Source organism: Chroicocephalus ridibundus, chromosome 10 (genome assembly GCF_963924245.1).
Source record: "Chroicocephalus ridibundus chromosome 10, bChrRid1.1, whole genome shotgun sequence".
NCBI lineage: Eukaryota > Metazoa > Chordata > Aves > Charadriiformes > Laridae > Chroicocephalus > Chroicocephalus ridibundus.
The window spans coordinates 8,380,524-8,395,367 of record NC_086293.1 but is presented as its reverse complement, the minus strand read 5'-3'; the positions used below and the strand labels follow the sequence as shown (position 1 = coordinate 8,395,367).

At 54.6% G+C, this 14,844-nt stretch overlaps 1 protein-coding gene across 1 annotated transcript in view; it reads right to left on the bottom strand.

The window, feature by feature from the left end:
- Nucleotides 1–42: 42 nt before the first annotated feature.
- The window catches only part of DNAH1 (dynein axonemal heavy chain 1), an 83,460-nt gene continuing 68,658 nt past the window's right edge, over nt 43–14,844 (bottom strand). The window contains exons 60-82 of the mRNA XM_063348172.1: nt 14,063–14,230; nt 13,240–13,431; nt 12,696–12,827; nt 12,347–12,472; nt 11,723–11,842; nt 10,877–11,026; nt 10,324–10,484; nt 9,990–10,215; nt 9,710–9,905; nt 8,436–8,587; nt 7,750–7,946; nt 7,208–7,352; nt 5,947–6,105; nt 5,440–5,571; nt 5,094–5,264; nt 4,505–4,684; nt 4,241–4,417; nt 3,302–3,472; nt 2,997–3,127; nt 2,487–2,631; nt 2,015–2,221; nt 1,375–1,609; nt 43–282 (exon numbers count right to left, since the gene is read on the bottom strand). Coding sequence (XP_063204242.1) covers nt 161–282; nt 1,375–1,609; nt 2,015–2,221; nt 2,487–2,631; nt 2,997–3,127; nt 3,302–3,472; nt 4,241–4,417; nt 4,505–4,684; nt 5,094–5,264; nt 5,440–5,571; nt 5,947–6,105; nt 7,208–7,352; nt 7,750–7,946; nt 8,436–8,587; nt 9,710–9,905; nt 9,990–10,215; nt 10,324–10,484; nt 10,877–11,026; nt 11,723–11,842; nt 12,347–12,472; nt 12,696–12,827; nt 13,240–13,431; nt 14,063–14,230 — 3,795 coding nt within the window. The 3' untranslated portion in view covers nt 43–160. The remainder of the gene's footprint in view (nt 283–1,374; nt 1,610–2,014; nt 2,222–2,486; nt 2,632–2,996; nt 3,128–3,301; nt 3,473–4,240; nt 4,418–4,504; nt 4,685–5,093; nt 5,265–5,439; nt 5,572–5,946; nt 6,106–7,207; nt 7,353–7,749; nt 7,947–8,435; nt 8,588–9,709; nt 9,906–9,989; nt 10,216–10,323; nt 10,485–10,876; nt 11,027–11,722; nt 11,843–12,346; nt 12,473–12,695; nt 12,828–13,239; nt 13,432–14,062; nt 14,231–14,844) is intronic.

Sequence of the window (14,844 nt, the reverse complement as noted above, 5' to 3'; positions counted from 1 at the left end):
TCAAGCTCAATTTATTGACACAGCTTGGGGGGCAGGGGAGAGGGGGAGCACCCGGCTGGCAATCAGCTCTTGGCTCCTGCTGCCTACCTCTGTGCAGGACGGTGGAGGCTGGCTCAGGCCCTCAGCTGGGATGGCTTCCTGGGCTGGGTGGGTTTTCTGGCTAGAAGTCCAGTGCACAGATCAAGGCTGTGCCCCGTTTGATCCAGTGCTTCTGTGGCTTGTCTGTTGGGATCTCCACAGCAATCACGTAGTTGGTGGAGTGTCCTGTTGTTGACAGCGTGCCTGTAAGGGGGGAAGCAAGGGCAAAAGGGTGGTACTGCAGCCCTTGCTGCTGCACACTGACCTGGGTGTCCCATGTGAGATCCCCTGTCCCATTCCTGTGCTAGGTGACAGGCTGAGCAGGGGTGGGGGAAACAGGCTTGTGCATTTTGGGGTGTGGGCTTGAGGAGAGCCTGCCCAGAGGCACTGCTGCACAGCCAGGGTGCCCGGTGTCTCCATCTCCACAATCACAGCAGAAGAAATCTTCTCCCTGGCCAGACTCAGCCAACAGTGCCTTGCTCCATGCCAGGGTGTGGCAGGAGGAACTCCTGCAGCCTCTCCTGGGCTGCCCTTACAGGCTGCTTCTACAATCATGGAAAGAGACCTTTCCACCTGACTTGGTGGAAAGAGACCTGGGAGCCCTGGTGGACAACAGGATGACCATGAGCCAGCAATGTGCCCTTGTGGCCAAGAAGGCCAACGGCATCCTGGGCTGCATCCAGAAGAGTGTGGCCAGCAGGTCGAGGGAGGTCATCCTCCCCCTCTACTCTGCCTTGGTGAGGCCACACCTGGAGTCTGTGTCCAGTTCTGGGCTCCCCAGTTCAAGAGGGACAGGGAACTGCTGGAGAGGGGACAGCAAAGGGCTATGAAGATGGTTAGGGGACTGGAACACCTCTCTTAAAGGCTGAGGGATTTGGGTTTCTTCAGTCTGGAAAAAAGACGTCTGAGGGGGATCTTATCAACACTTATAAATACTTAAAGGTGTCAGGAGGATGGGGCCAGGCTCTTTTCAGTGACGCCCAGTGACAGGACAAGGGGTAACGGGCACAAACTTGGACATAGGAAGTTCCGCCTAAACACGAGGAGGAACTTCTTTACCCTGAGAGTGGCAGAGCACTGTCACAGGTGGCCCAGAGAAGTGGTAGAGTCTCCATCTCTGGAGACATTCAAAACCCACCTGGACGCGTTCCTGTGCAACCTGCTCTGGGTGACCCTGCTCTGGCAGGGGGTTGGACTAGGTGGTCTCCAGAGGTCCCTTCCAACCCTATGATTCTATGATTCTAAATACAAATATCATCTCCCTTGCTTCTGGAGATCTGTCTTTAGGGCACCTACCTGCGCGAGTGAGAGTCTTATAGATAGGGCACAGGTAGGTGCCGGTGGCTGGCGGCTTGCGGTTGGGGACAGGAAGCAGCCAGATGACGGCCATCTCTGTGTAGAGCTCCTTGGGGCGTGACTCTGCTAACTGAAACGCAGCAGGGTCCCAGCGGGCGCCTTCCAGAAACAAGCCGTGGATGTAGCAGCCTTCATCGGGAGGGCGAGTGAGCTCGCTCACTGCCTCCTTCATCACCTGCGCAGGAGAGCAGGCCCAGGGCCCTGATCAAGGTGTCCCTGGAGGCTCAGCCCCAAGGACCCCCTTAAGCAGCTCTTGGCTATGTCACCGCTGCCCAAGGGGAGCCTGTCCCAGCACACAGATGGGCTGGGCTGGGTTTTCTGGCACCTCCAGAGCCTCTGGAGAGGGACGTGAGCAGGTCTGCAGAGGCACAGACATCTCTCCTTGCCTTCCAGAGGTGTCTGGCAGTGTGGGTGGGTATATCTAAGCACAAAGGGGATGATGGGATCCATGGGCAGCTGGGCAGCTAGTGGCTTCACCTCTTGGGCAGGTCAGGGCTGGAACTGCTGCCTTTGTGGCCTTCTAGCAGCAGATTTTTAAAAAAATCCAGAAAAATCCAGAGCCTCTGGCTGACTTACTGACCTTGAAGCTAAATGAGATGGTGTCGATGGAGATGACGTACTTCCTGGCAAAGTTCTGCAGTGTCCCGGTGAGGAAGGCCTGGGGGAAGAAGAACCCACTGATCCAGAACACGGAGGGGATCCCGTGGCTGATCCATTTCTGCAGGAATTCAATCCGCTGCACTAAGTCGTTCACCCAGGATGCCAAGGGCTTCAGCGAAGGGTAGGCCTGTGGGGCACCCACAGAAGAAGGTGTTGAAGGCATGCAAGGACATCCGGGACCTTGTGCCCCAGTTGCTGATAGCTGCCCAAAGCCCAGGGATTCATCCAGATTGGGAACAACTACAAGCTGAACTAGGCAAGAGACACCTCCATGCCAGGGGAGCAAGAGCCAGCTCCATGTGAGACAGCCCAGTTCAGCTGTGGCGGTTGATGACCCGTTCCCCTTGTTCGGGTGAGCTCCTGCAGGCAGCTGGGCTGGCTGGGGCACGTACCTTGGCATTCCACATCTCAGGGACGGTGTTGTTGTACAAGCTGCTGGCCATCAGCTCCAGCTGAGAGGACATCACGACCAGGCCCTTGAGAGCTTTCAGCAAATCCTTCAGCGTCTGAGCAATCACCTCCAGGAGCTTGTTGTACCTACAGAGAAAGAGCAGAGGGATCAGAGCGACTCGGTGCAGTGGTTTATCGCCCACGTCTGTCCAGAGAGGGTCTGGATCTCTGCACAATGAGTGAAGCTCCTCCCTGTAACCCCCAGCCCCATTCCTGTTTAAAGGGGGTCTCACGGCTGCCCCCCTGGATTGCTGACAATAGCAGATGGAGACACTGATCAGTCCCTGGAGGACAGGGATCAGCTGAAGGCTCTGGTTGGGACAAAACATTTGTTACTGTGGCTGGCAACCCCACTGCCACGTTCAGCGATGAGGTTCCTCAAGGGGCCTACACATCTTGGCTGTGCCCCAAGGGACCACCTGTCCCAGGACATGATCCCACAGGGGTTTTACCTGATCACCTCCTGCACCAGCACTGTGTTCATGGACTCTTCGTAGAGCAGCGGGTATTTGTGGATCACCTCTGGCAGGTTCATGGGGGCAGGCAGTTTTGCCAGGATGACTTTGGAGGTCTCCTCCACGAGCTGGAAGGAAGACAGCAAGTCGGTGAGCATCCTCCCGGCCACGGCTGCTGAGAAGGGGGAGAGTCAACACCTGGCTGGCAGTGCCATGGTGGCACCTGATGAGAGCTGGTGTTTGTGCTCGCTGCCCACGCTGGGCACTGGCTGCCAGACCACCGACGGGATTGGGGCACCCACCTCTTCCCTGCTGTGTCCTCCCACTGTGAAGGTCTTGGGTTGCAGCTGCGTAATGGCCCCCAGCAGAGCAAAGGTCTCGTTCTGAGCGAAGGTGATGTTGGCGTTGTCGTGTAAACCAAAGAGCTCTGGGCTATCGTTGAGCGGCAGGCTCTTGATGTACCGGAGGTAGCCCTGGAGAGGAATCCACGTAGGTTGTGAGGCCAAGAGCACAGGCATAAAGCTGTGGTGGCCCTTTGGTCTGCTATGGGCCTGGCCCGAAAGAAAAGACTAAGCCAGGGTTGCTGGATAAGCTAAACTCAGCAGATGACAGCCCTGCAGGTTCAGTTCAGAGCTATTCCTTGTCTTGGTGTTGGAGATTCATTCATCCAAGTTTTACACAGCTCCTTGTCTCCTGTCACAGCCAGGAAACCTAACTCGCAGCTTTGCCTTAGGGACAGCTTCTGTGTGGCCTGAGCAATGCTGGCTGACACGGGAGTCGGGCTGCCGGGGAGGCTGAGGGGGTGGCAGCTCCTCTGAGCCAGGTTTGGTGGCTGAGCAGAGGCCACGGCCACAGTTCGTGGTCTGGCTGGGGAGTTAAATTGCATTTGTGTGGAAGCAAGCACATGCTTCAAGAACGGGCATCTTGACAGTGAGCTTCCTGCAGGGCTCCTGGGGTACTTTAGGTATGCGGTATCGAAATGATTCAGAGTACAAAAGCTTTCAGCTGGGGAACTCTGGTGGCAGCTGCTACCACCTCCTGTGCACAGGGACAAGATTTTCCTCCTGTTGCTTGAAACAGACAGAGCTTCCTGAAAGCAGCTGAAAATCCCCAGGTTCTTACCAACTTATATTCCCCCAGGGAACTGGAAACGCAGTGGGTTTCAGGGAGGAGTAGGTCCCCTTTGCACTATGACGATCCCCCTGGATCTATGAGCTGCAATTTGTTACTTGAGTACTTACGTCAAGGTCAGAAGAGGTACTGATCTGCTTGTAGATCCCCGATTCAGAATAAGCAAACTCAGGAATCAGAACCTCAGGCTTGTAGAAATCTTCTAAAATATTCATGACGCAGCGCCTGTCCCAGTCATCTGTCACACGGCCGCCGTAGTTGATCTCCCCAGCCGTGTACTTCAGAACCTGCGAGGGAGCCCACCACGGCTTTCCGACCCACACGTGCGTCATGAGCCTGTTCCCTCCGCAGGAGGGGCCAGCTCACGCGCTTACCTTGTATGGGATGTCAGTGTATTCGCTCAAGAACATCTGCAGCTGACTGACGCAGATGCGGAGGTCTCCATCCGTGAACTCATAGGGGATGTTGAACCCCAGAGGCCCAAACTTTCTCCTCTCCAGCATGGTCCCATGGAAGAAGCAAAGTGACAGCAACAAGGATTTAAACTCTGTGACCTGTGGGTAGGGGAAGAGGTGCTCAGTTTGGGAGAAGACATCCTTGGATGGGGTAAGTTCCTGTGGTGACCTGGCAGAGGAGATGTGCCGATTCAGCAGTGCCACCTGGAGAGGTGGAAACCTCAGTCAGGCTGCTGTGCTGGGGAAGGCTGTGACCCGCTCCCTTGCTTAAAGAGAGCTGCAAGTGCCTGAGGCCAGGCCTCCACAATCCTGTTGCTTCTGTTTCTCAAAGCAAAACTCCTAATTGGCCATCACAGAGTAGATGTAGGCTTAGGAGAAATACCACTAGCCCACCTCTAGCACGCGAGAGCTCTAGTGGAAAGGAAGATCTATGCCTGGAGAGGATCAATATCAACATTGGAGCAGGCATGGGCTGGGACAGCAAACCAAAGCACGACCTGGGTCTTACCTTGGGGCAAGAATTCAAGAAGTCATCACTGAAACTAATGTAGGACTTGAGCAGGTTGGCCTTAAGCCCACGGGGGGGCTCGATGGTCATCCTGGAGCTATTCTGTAGGATGGAGACAGGGAAGCGGTTGCTTGGCAGACTGGTGAGCCAGAGACGAAAGTCCTGATGCACCTGGAAATGCAGAAGGCAGCAAGCGCTCAGAGGGTGCAGGCACAGCCCCTGCAGCTGCTCCTGCACTGACCCTCTGGTTTTATGGGGAACCTGTGGATGGGATGGAACTAGATCTGGGCTCCTCCCAGGGCTCCAGCCTCCTGCCTGTCATCCTCTGAGTGGGCAGGCTGCTCACCTTGCTGGGGTCAATGCCCTCGACCAGTCTCTCCAGTGAAGGCATCCAGCTGGGGGCCAGGTGGCAGTTCTGGAAGAAGACCCAGTTGCCCTGTTCCATGGCATTGCGCATCATGGCTTCAGCACAGGGGCCCTGAGGAGGCAGACGAGAAGAGCTCAGAGACCCTGGTCCATGGTGGGTTGCGCCCTGCTGAGCTGGACAGGGAGACAGCTGCTGGGTGGAAGGACCACTTTCCAGAGCTACAGCCTGGCTTTGTCCCCATGGCTCAGTTCGGTCTTTGCTGTCTGATGGCACAGCAAGGGGCCTTCTGCAGCTTTTGCAAGCCTGTGCGTCACAGCATGGGAGGGTGGAGGGAACAGAAGAAGTAGGGATGGATTCGGGAGAGGGTCCTGAGGCAAGAGGGTGTTTACACTGGGCTGGAAGGGTATTCCACCTCCTTGGAGCTAGGCGAGATCACTGGGAGCACCGACAAGGCAGTGCTGCCCCAGGTCAGCACCAGCAGCTTACCTGGCCTTGGCCCAGAGAAATGGCAGACAGCTTTTCAGAGAACTTCATTTCTTCAGCAAACTTGTAGAGGTCGACAGCTGGGTCAGTGCCTGGGGACAGAACAAACACCAGCGGGGTGGTGGCAGTGGACTCCCTGAAGACGACCGAGAGGTCAGTGGTCTGCAACACAGAAAGTTGGTCAGAGCAGAGGGGCCACAGTGGCACCATGTGCAGCACCTCCTCACCCCGCCTGGCCTCCAGCTCCTCTCCAAGTGTGCTCTTGGGTGCTGAGGCCAGAAATATGTTCAATAAGGGCCTAGTACAGCTCTCCTCTGGCAGCATTACGATCTGGGCAGTGACCGCTTTCCCATTTGTCAGTCAAACTCTTCCCTCGTACGCCTGCACTATCTGCTCCCTCCCAGTGTGGTTTAACTGGCGGACAATAGGTAGGATATCCCTCTGTCCTGGTCTGAGCGACACGGGACTAATTTATCTTCTAATGCTTGGGAAAACTGCACTTTTAGAAGATTCTAGAAGATTCTAGTGTCTGAATTTGTGTATTTACTTTATAGCCAGCTATGGTGTGTGGGTTTCAAGGTCTCAGTGTCCTCCAGCTTGCCAGGTGTGGGAACGAGGAGGAGCAAGACCCAGACACTTGACCCAAGCTGGCCAACAGGATTATTTCATACCATGAATGTCACATTCAATATAAATTAGAAAGTTTGCTGCAAAATTCTCTCTCCCTTAATGGCTGCGACCCAGAGAACTTCTTGCTGGTGCCAGAACCCTGAGCCCGTCCCTTCCTCCCGAAGCCACAGCACTCGCAGTGTCCCACATTTGCTGTCCCTGCTGGGAACGCACAGCTTCCTGCTGATGGAATGGGCTGAGGATAATCCCGGTATATTTCATATTGGTATTGGGATCAGTAGTGGTTCTTTAGCACTATTAATGTTAATTATTTAGTCTTATTCTATTAAATCTGTTTATATTTCAACCCTCGGGTTTCTTTATTTTTTCCCAATTCTCCTTCCTGGGTGGGGAGGGGTCATCAGGTGATAGAATAATTGTCTAAATGACAATAAGTTGTTGTGAGTTTCTCAAACCGTAACACCCTCATCTAAGACAAAAGTGTTTCCCCAGCTGCGGGGACACTGTTGGTGCAGCCCCTCTCCGCAGCTGGAGAGAGGCACGAGCACTCGCACTGCTGACAGCCCATCTACAGCGAGCTCGAGGCCTCCCGATCCACTCCTGGCCCCACCAGCGCTTCCTTTTGGCTTGTTACCTGCGGCTCAATGAAGCGTCGATCCAGTTTCAGCGCCACAAAGTCCTGCATGGCGTTGGTGATCTTATCTCCCCGCAGACACCGCAGAACCAGCAGCTTCTGGAACGCATCAAGCTCAGCCTCCCACTTCCCAGGCAGGGGCTCTCTGCAAAGCAATGAGGTGCATTCTGGGGGGGGATGTGCCAGACCCTGCAGCCCCCCAGGAAGCCCCCAAGCTGCCACTGGTGTTTCAGAAGGGACAAGGACCTTTCAGTCACTTGGCTGAAGTTGTTGTCCATAGCTTTGAAACCAGCAGCAGGCAAACCAGAGCTGCTTCCGCTGGGGAAGTGCCAAGTACTGCTGGGCTAAGGCGTCGTGTGGCTCTGCCCTGGGCAAGCAACACGCAGAGGAAAGAGCCACCCTCGAGGAGACAAGGCGATGCCTTGTGTGGCACGGCACTGACTGTGAGCAGAGCCAGCGCTGTGGCTGTTTCGGCTCCTTGTGGTCTCCCGTTACCTGCCGGGGGGCTGTACAGCTAAGCTGACAAAGCAGGCGGCGCTTGCCTGTGAGGCTTAGGGCTGTCAAAAATGGCTCTGAATGCTTCAAGGTTGGCTGCAAAATCACTGGCGAAGCCGGAGAAATTCTTCAGGTTGCTCAAGGCCAGGATGTCTCCCCACGCTCTCTCGTACAGCCAGGCCGGAGCTGGGTTCTCCCACATCTCCTTTATGGTCCCTCCTGACAACAGGTACCGCCACTCATCCTGGGAACAGGATAGGACATGATGATGGATTATAGCCTACCTGCCTGGGCCTGAGGCACGTGGATTTGTGCCGTATCCAAGTAAAATCCTGTAACAACTTTCTAGCTGTCTCTCCTGCCAGGTGTGTGTGTTGACGAGTAAGTGAACTGGAGGGTCTGCTGAGTTTGACATCACTGTTCAGCTCCCACTAGCTTTTCTCTGTCTTCTAATCCCTACCTGCTCCCTCTGAACTGGCTAACCTTTGCAGCAGTCTGGCACCAAACTCGCAAAAGCTGCGGATGATTCAGGTTTGGCAGTTCTGCATATAGACACAGGGAAAGGTTTGAGATCTGAATGAAGAGAGAGGCCCCGGGTTTGCCTGCAATCCTGCCCCCAGCCCCAGGGAACAAGCTCCTCTTCCACCCCGGTGTGCTATTCAAGGGGACTGAACAAGCTGGGCTTGAGTTGCTCTGATGGCATCCCATCGAAGGACCAAGGTGACTTGCTCACCATATCGATCTGCCCATCATTCATCAAAATCCGGACGCAAACCAGGAAGGCAAACATGAGCTTGTGCTTCTCAAACAGGCTACGGCACACATTGGTGTAGAGACTGAAGGTGATGTAGTTGTTGATGTTCATGATCCGGTCCTTCAGGGTGTCTGGAAAAAAAGGCAATGACAAGACAAGGGTGGTGGGTGCTGTGGGTGGCGTGGAGGGTGCTCTGCCTGTCAGATGTTGGTGCCTCATCGGGGGGGCACACCTGTACCCTGCCCAGGAAGAACAGTCCAGAGAAGGGCAACGGAGCTGGCGAGGGGTCTGGAGAACAAGTTTTATGACGAGCATCTGAGGGAGCTGGCGGTGTTTCGTCTGGAAAAAAGGAGGCTGAGGGGAGACCTTATCACTCTTTGCAACAACCTTGAAGAAGGTTGTAGTGAGGTGGGGGTCAGCCTCTTCTCCCAAGTAACAGGTGATAGGACAAGAGGAAACAGCCTCACGTTGCGCCAGAGGAGGTTTAGATTGGATATTAGGAAACATTTTTACAATGAAAGGGTTATTAAGCATTGGAACAGGCTGCCCAGGGAAGCAGTTGAGGCACCATCCCTGGAGGTATTTAACAGATGGGTAGACATAGTGCTTAGAGATATGGTTTAGTGATGGTTTTTGTCAGAGTTAGGTTGATGGTTGAACTAGATAATCTGAAAGGTCCCTTCCAACCTAGGCAATTAAAAAATTTAAAAAAAAAGATGTCGCTGTCAATACAGATGAGGCACAGAAACCCCTGTGAAAGCACAAGGCCGTGAGACTCAGCACGCAGCAGAAAACACTGCCCCAGCACTGGGAGGGAGCCCACACTGCCCCACGGCAGCCTACACGGGCCCAGTCACCACCAACCTGGCTAACACGTGCTGCCGGGTGGGGAGAGCTGCCCTCAGCCCGGCACCAGCAGCCAGGACCTGTGCGTGGAGGTGACTCTGTGACAAGCAGAGCCACGCCATTACCAGGATGGCACATGTACCTTGCCTGTGCCCTGGCACTAACATCCCTCCCGCCTGGTCAGACGGGCAGCAGAGAAGTAGCAGGGATGAGAACAGAGGACAGGCTGCGACCAAATCTTCTCTTCCCTTGTGTGGGCATAACTGGGGGCAGCTCTGGCCCATGCTGAGAGCCAGTGCAAGCAGGGATGTTTGCCTTGACTCTGCAGGTGTCCTAGCTTCTGCTGCCACTAAGCCAAGAATGTGGAGTAAGGAAGGGGAAGGGAGGGGGATGTCCCGGACGGGCACCTGCTTTCTCGGAGTTACTGATCCCCATTTGGAAGATGTTGAGGAACCACTCAAGTGAGTACTGGTACATGGGGTCCACGTTGGACAGGTCCGAGACACAGAAGTAGAGGATCTGCGAGCGGATGGCAACGGGCACATACTGCAGGCGGGTAATGTTGATGTCCTTCTCTGTCTGCTCCGCCACCATTACCTTGGCCTGGGGACAGAGGAGACGTCATGGTTAATGCAGCGCTGGCAGGGGATGCACAGCAGTGGGGGAAAGAGCACCTCCACCTCTGACCTGGATCTCCCCTGCCTTGATCTTGGACGCCTCCAGCACTTTGATAAGCTCTAAGTCATCTACGGGGTTTCCTTCAGAAGTGCTGAGCCGATACAGGATCTGGTCTTCTATCTTCTTCAGCTCCTGATGCATCTCAGCATTGCTAACAATTAGCTGGTTTCTAGCTTCTTCTAAGTCAGGCCGCTCTGCAGCTACCACTTGTCCCAGCAGTTGGTCTTCCAGGCCACTACAACAAAAGCCATGGAGGTGACGATGGGGGCAAGAAGCCTAAAGGCTTGAGGACTGTAAGGAATGAGGCTGAGCATTGTTGGCAGCTAATGGGGTAAGCAGGTACCTGGGTGAGAGGGTGAAGTTGATGAGGGTGAGCTTCGTGGAGACCTCAGGGCTGTAGTGAGGGTTGGGCATGTTGGTGGTGATGTACATCTTGAAACCGTCGTGGTAGGGGATCACCGCATCCCCCATCTTCAGCACTGTGTTGCCTTGCTGCTTGTAGGTCTGTACCAGAGAGAGACAAATGCAGGAAAGCTGGGATGGTTACCTCTTGTGAGGGAAGGCATCCCGTGGCGCCCTGCTCTCTGCAGAGAGGAGAGAGTCTGAAGAATCTCTGACGGAGGAGCTCAAAGCTCCCTGGCAGACCTGAAGGCCTGGACCTGAATGCAGCAGCTGCATACCATGGTCCTGTCTGCCACGCCAAGACAAAATGCCTGCTGGCAGGAGACTGGGGTGTGCAGAAGGCTGCACACACGGAGCAGAGGTAACATCCATTTGAGTGCTGCCTGCCCAGAGAGACCTGCAAACCCACCAAGTCCCACTGCACCCCAGTCTGATACCCGCTTCCAGCCCGGCCAGGTGCCCACTGCCCTCCTTGCCAAGGTGAGGTACAGAACCTGTTTCAGCAGGACAGGTTCCAGGGCCGGATCCAGCTCTTCGCTGACATTCTCCAGCAGGAAGGGTTTCCCAAAGGTAATGGCATTTTCCAGACTGCTGAGGAAGTCCCGGTCACTCATTTTGGCCACCTCCAGGCCGTTCACCTTCTCCTGAAAGGCAGCAGGGAAGGGCAGGGTCTCTGTGGTGTCCTGCCCACCTTCATGTCCAGCTCTGGTGCATGGTACACATCTCACTAGGCTGATTCAGCTCCCCAGAGCAGCAGAAATAATATCTTTCCTTGCTCAGCTAGTTTTTGGCTATTTTGGCAAGCTTGGCCCGTGTCACCAGACACTACAGCCAGCCCAAGGCAGCAGGAAGGGAGGGAATAGGGACAACCTCCTTCCAAACCCGTGTCCCTACAGAGCTCCACACTGGTAACTCAGAGCTTGTTTGCCTGCAAAGTAAGAGCAGGTGGGTGGGAAAAGCCTTCAGGGAGCAAAACAGGAGCAGCTGCCAGAGCCTCCTGCCTGACCCTTCAAAAGGGCAGTGTGTGGCTTTCTTCCAGGAGAGCAGAGGTGGTGGTCTGTGTCTCTTGTACCCTGTCAGCAGGGACTGTGCTCACTAGCCAGGTAAGGCTACCCCGATCCCTCCCTGTCCTAGGGACCCCAAAGGCTGTTATGGGAGATGCTAGTGTTGTTGTATGGGAGATGGATGTGGAGCTTGTCCGGTGCTGGGGATCCTGGGCTGGGACTGTGGAGGGTCTTGCAGCTCTGGAGCCCAAAGCCTGGGGCTGCTCTGGGCAAATCCTTACAGAGAGCTGCTTCCCCTCTCCTGGCAGACCTGGCTTTCCTCCCCACAGCTCTTACCAGATTCTTGATCCACTTGTTTGCTTGCCCTTGGGGATCTATGTAGTGAGTCCAGCGCTGGGAGAACTGTGTTATTACCCCATTCTCCACAGACAGGGTGTCGTTGGGTAAGCCAGCAACCTAACGGGGTAAAAAAAAAAAAAAAAAAGCTGTTGGGAACAGCTGAGAGGAGAGAAACCCTTGCTGCCCTGTCCCCTGTGTGGTCCCACTGTGGTGGGGAGGGTATGGTGGGGAGGGTGTCTCTAACAGCAGCTGAGTCCAGAGCCGCAGCTCTGCCTGAGGCGGCTGAGCCATGGGACAGAGCTCTGCTGGCTGAGTTAGGCTTACAGCCGGGGCTTTGCCGTAAGCCTGTGGCTTGCAAAGGGGAAGTCTTATGGGTTAAGCCTGATGCCCTGAGAGCTGCTACTGCTGCCCTGGATGCTGCCGCGTCCTCTCCTGCTCATTGTGCAAGGAGCCCTGGCAGCAATTCCAGCTCTGCAGTGTGGAGGTGCTCGGTCATTACTGAGCTGTTTGGTTTGGGGTCTGTCCTTTGGTACAGGTGATGTTAGTGAGTGGTGAGCTCGGTGTTTTAGCCTTTGCCTGAGGCACCTTCAGCCTGAAGTGTTGGGTTTTTCTGCAACTTGCCTGCCAGGAGCGGATTTCCACAGGGTCTCCAAGGGTGCTGATGAGGTTTGGCTCCTTGGTGTGAGGAATGTTGTTTTCTGACAGCTGCCTCAGCCACTCGTTGCACAGCGCTACGCGGTAGTGACCCTGCCATGAGAAGCACTATCACAGCCTTTCTTTTGGTTGCAGCTAGCCTGCTGTGAGCATATAAACCCTCCTGCTTCCGTTCAAATGAGACCCTGTGCAGCCTCTGGCACAAATGGAGAGATCCAGGAGGGATCCTTTCTCCCAGTGGATCTGGCCAGTGACAGCATGGGGCCAGGAGAGCAGAGGAACTAACTGAGCCCTGTGGGAAGCATTGCTCGCTTACCGTAAAAGGGCCCAGGTAGGCCACAAAGCCAGATGCAACCAGCACGTCCCCAGTGATGTTGCTGATCTTGTAATCCAGGTTCTCCACAGTGTCCTGCCAGCGCACCTTCTCATCAGCCAAGCTGTTTATGAGCTGTGGGATAAGTTGCACACATGAGAGGTACTGTGTAGTCTAGCCTTGTGTCCTCAACCTGCTGCTCTCTGGGTAACGCTGCAGCCGATGGTGACCAGAGGCTGCAGGGTGACCTCTGCCATATCCTGAATTCTGTCCCCAGCTTTGAGCACATAATTCTGGGATTACTGGGCTGCTCTCAGCTGTCCTGGAGACTCATTGCTGGCTGAAGAAGCTGTGCACAAGAAGACAACAGCTTTTCACATCAGTGCCTGGCTAGCTTAGCTTCCCTAGTCCTATAGTGCTGCTGAGATCTGGCCAGGCAGCTTCAACCTAGAATTTTCATAAGTTGCAGGCACAAAGAGGTCTTCATCACTGTACTCCTTGACTTGAAATCAGGTTGTCTCATGTAAGCAGGCAGAATGCAACTTACCATATCAGCACGGCCCAGTCTCTGCTGACACTGCTCACACTTCATCTCCAACTCTTCCTTCTTGGCTATGCACATCTTGTACTTGTCTTGCAGCATGGCAATGCCACTTTCAACCTCCCTTAGGCGTTCCTTAGCTTCCTCAAGGACCTGCTGAGTGGCACGCAGGTCCTCTTCTGCCTCCCGCCAGGCTCGCTGGGGACATGCACAAGGAAATGGTGGGTATGTTGGGCATGTGGCCAGGTTCTTCCCCAAACAGCAAAAGACCTTGGAGCAAGAGTTGGTTTTCCATAAAAGCACTAGGTGATACTGATATTCCCGGTATGACAAACGTTGACCTGCCTGAGTCTAGGGGCAGGTCATTGTGCAAGCCCAGGAATAAAGGTAAGAGGACATTTCTGCATAGCTCCAAAAAGCCAAGAGCCTGTGCCAGCTTAAACAAGCTCAGGATGTGGCCCAGTGGTGAAAACAAAGAAAGGTTCCTCTGCTTGCCCCAAAACAATAATAAAGAAATCGCTAGGCTTAGAGAGGATTAAGGCTGAGACACTAGTGAGATGTTGGAATGCTTCTCTAAGTACAGTTTCTGCTGAGCCAGGAACCCAGCACTAAGAACAAGGTATCACTTCTGTCCCAGCACATTCTAGGCTGATTTCTTCTGTGTTATTACGTTACCAGGTTTTGGGGCTTTTGCTCCGCTAAGGCTTGGTCTGAACATTATTACATCCTGACCTGCAGAACATGGTGACTCTTGGCATCTCCTGCAGAAGGGGGCTGCTAGTACTGTGTTCCCTAACACCTAGAGCAACTGGGTCACACTGCCTCTTACCCGCTTGGGCTCCACGACCTTGGCCACAAAGTGGTACTTGTGCATGGCACGCACCCACTGGCAGATGGAGGTGCAAGCTTTGGAGACCTTGGCGATGGCAGCTGGCTGAAACTCCTCACTGTCAACGTAGGGCTGGATGGCCTTGATCACAGAGTCCGCAATATTGTCCTGCAAGGAATGGTGTGAGAGAGAGGGGATCGGTGATGAGGGTGCTAGAGATCTGACTGAGGAGGGTCTCCAAGGGCTTCCCTCACCAGGACCTGGCAGGGTGGTTAAGGCATCGCACTGGAGCAAGAGGAATCAAATTGCTGCATGTTGAGGCCTGGGAGGTATGGCTGTGGTATTGGGTAAATCCGTTCGCATACCACTTCCATCTAGCTCCTCCACACGCAAAGAGCAGAGGGACAGAAGGGGAAGACCTGTGTGCCTGGGTCCCATTGCCCAAGGCAATGAAGTGCTGCCAGCTGACATCTGGAAAAAAGACGTCTGAGGGGTGACCTTATCAACGCTTATAAATACTTAAAGGGTGGGTGTCAGGACGATGGGGCGAGGCTCTTTTCAGTGGTGCCCGGGGACAGGACAAGAGGCAATGGGCACAAACTGGAACATAGGAAGTTCCACCTAAACATGAGGAGGAACTTCTTTACCCTGAGGGTGGCAGAGCACTGGAACAGGCTGCCCAGAGAGGTGGTGGAGTCTCCATCTCTGGAGACATTCAAAACCCACCTGGACGTGTTCCTGTGTAACCTGCTCTAGGTGACCCTGCTCTGGCAGGGGGGTTG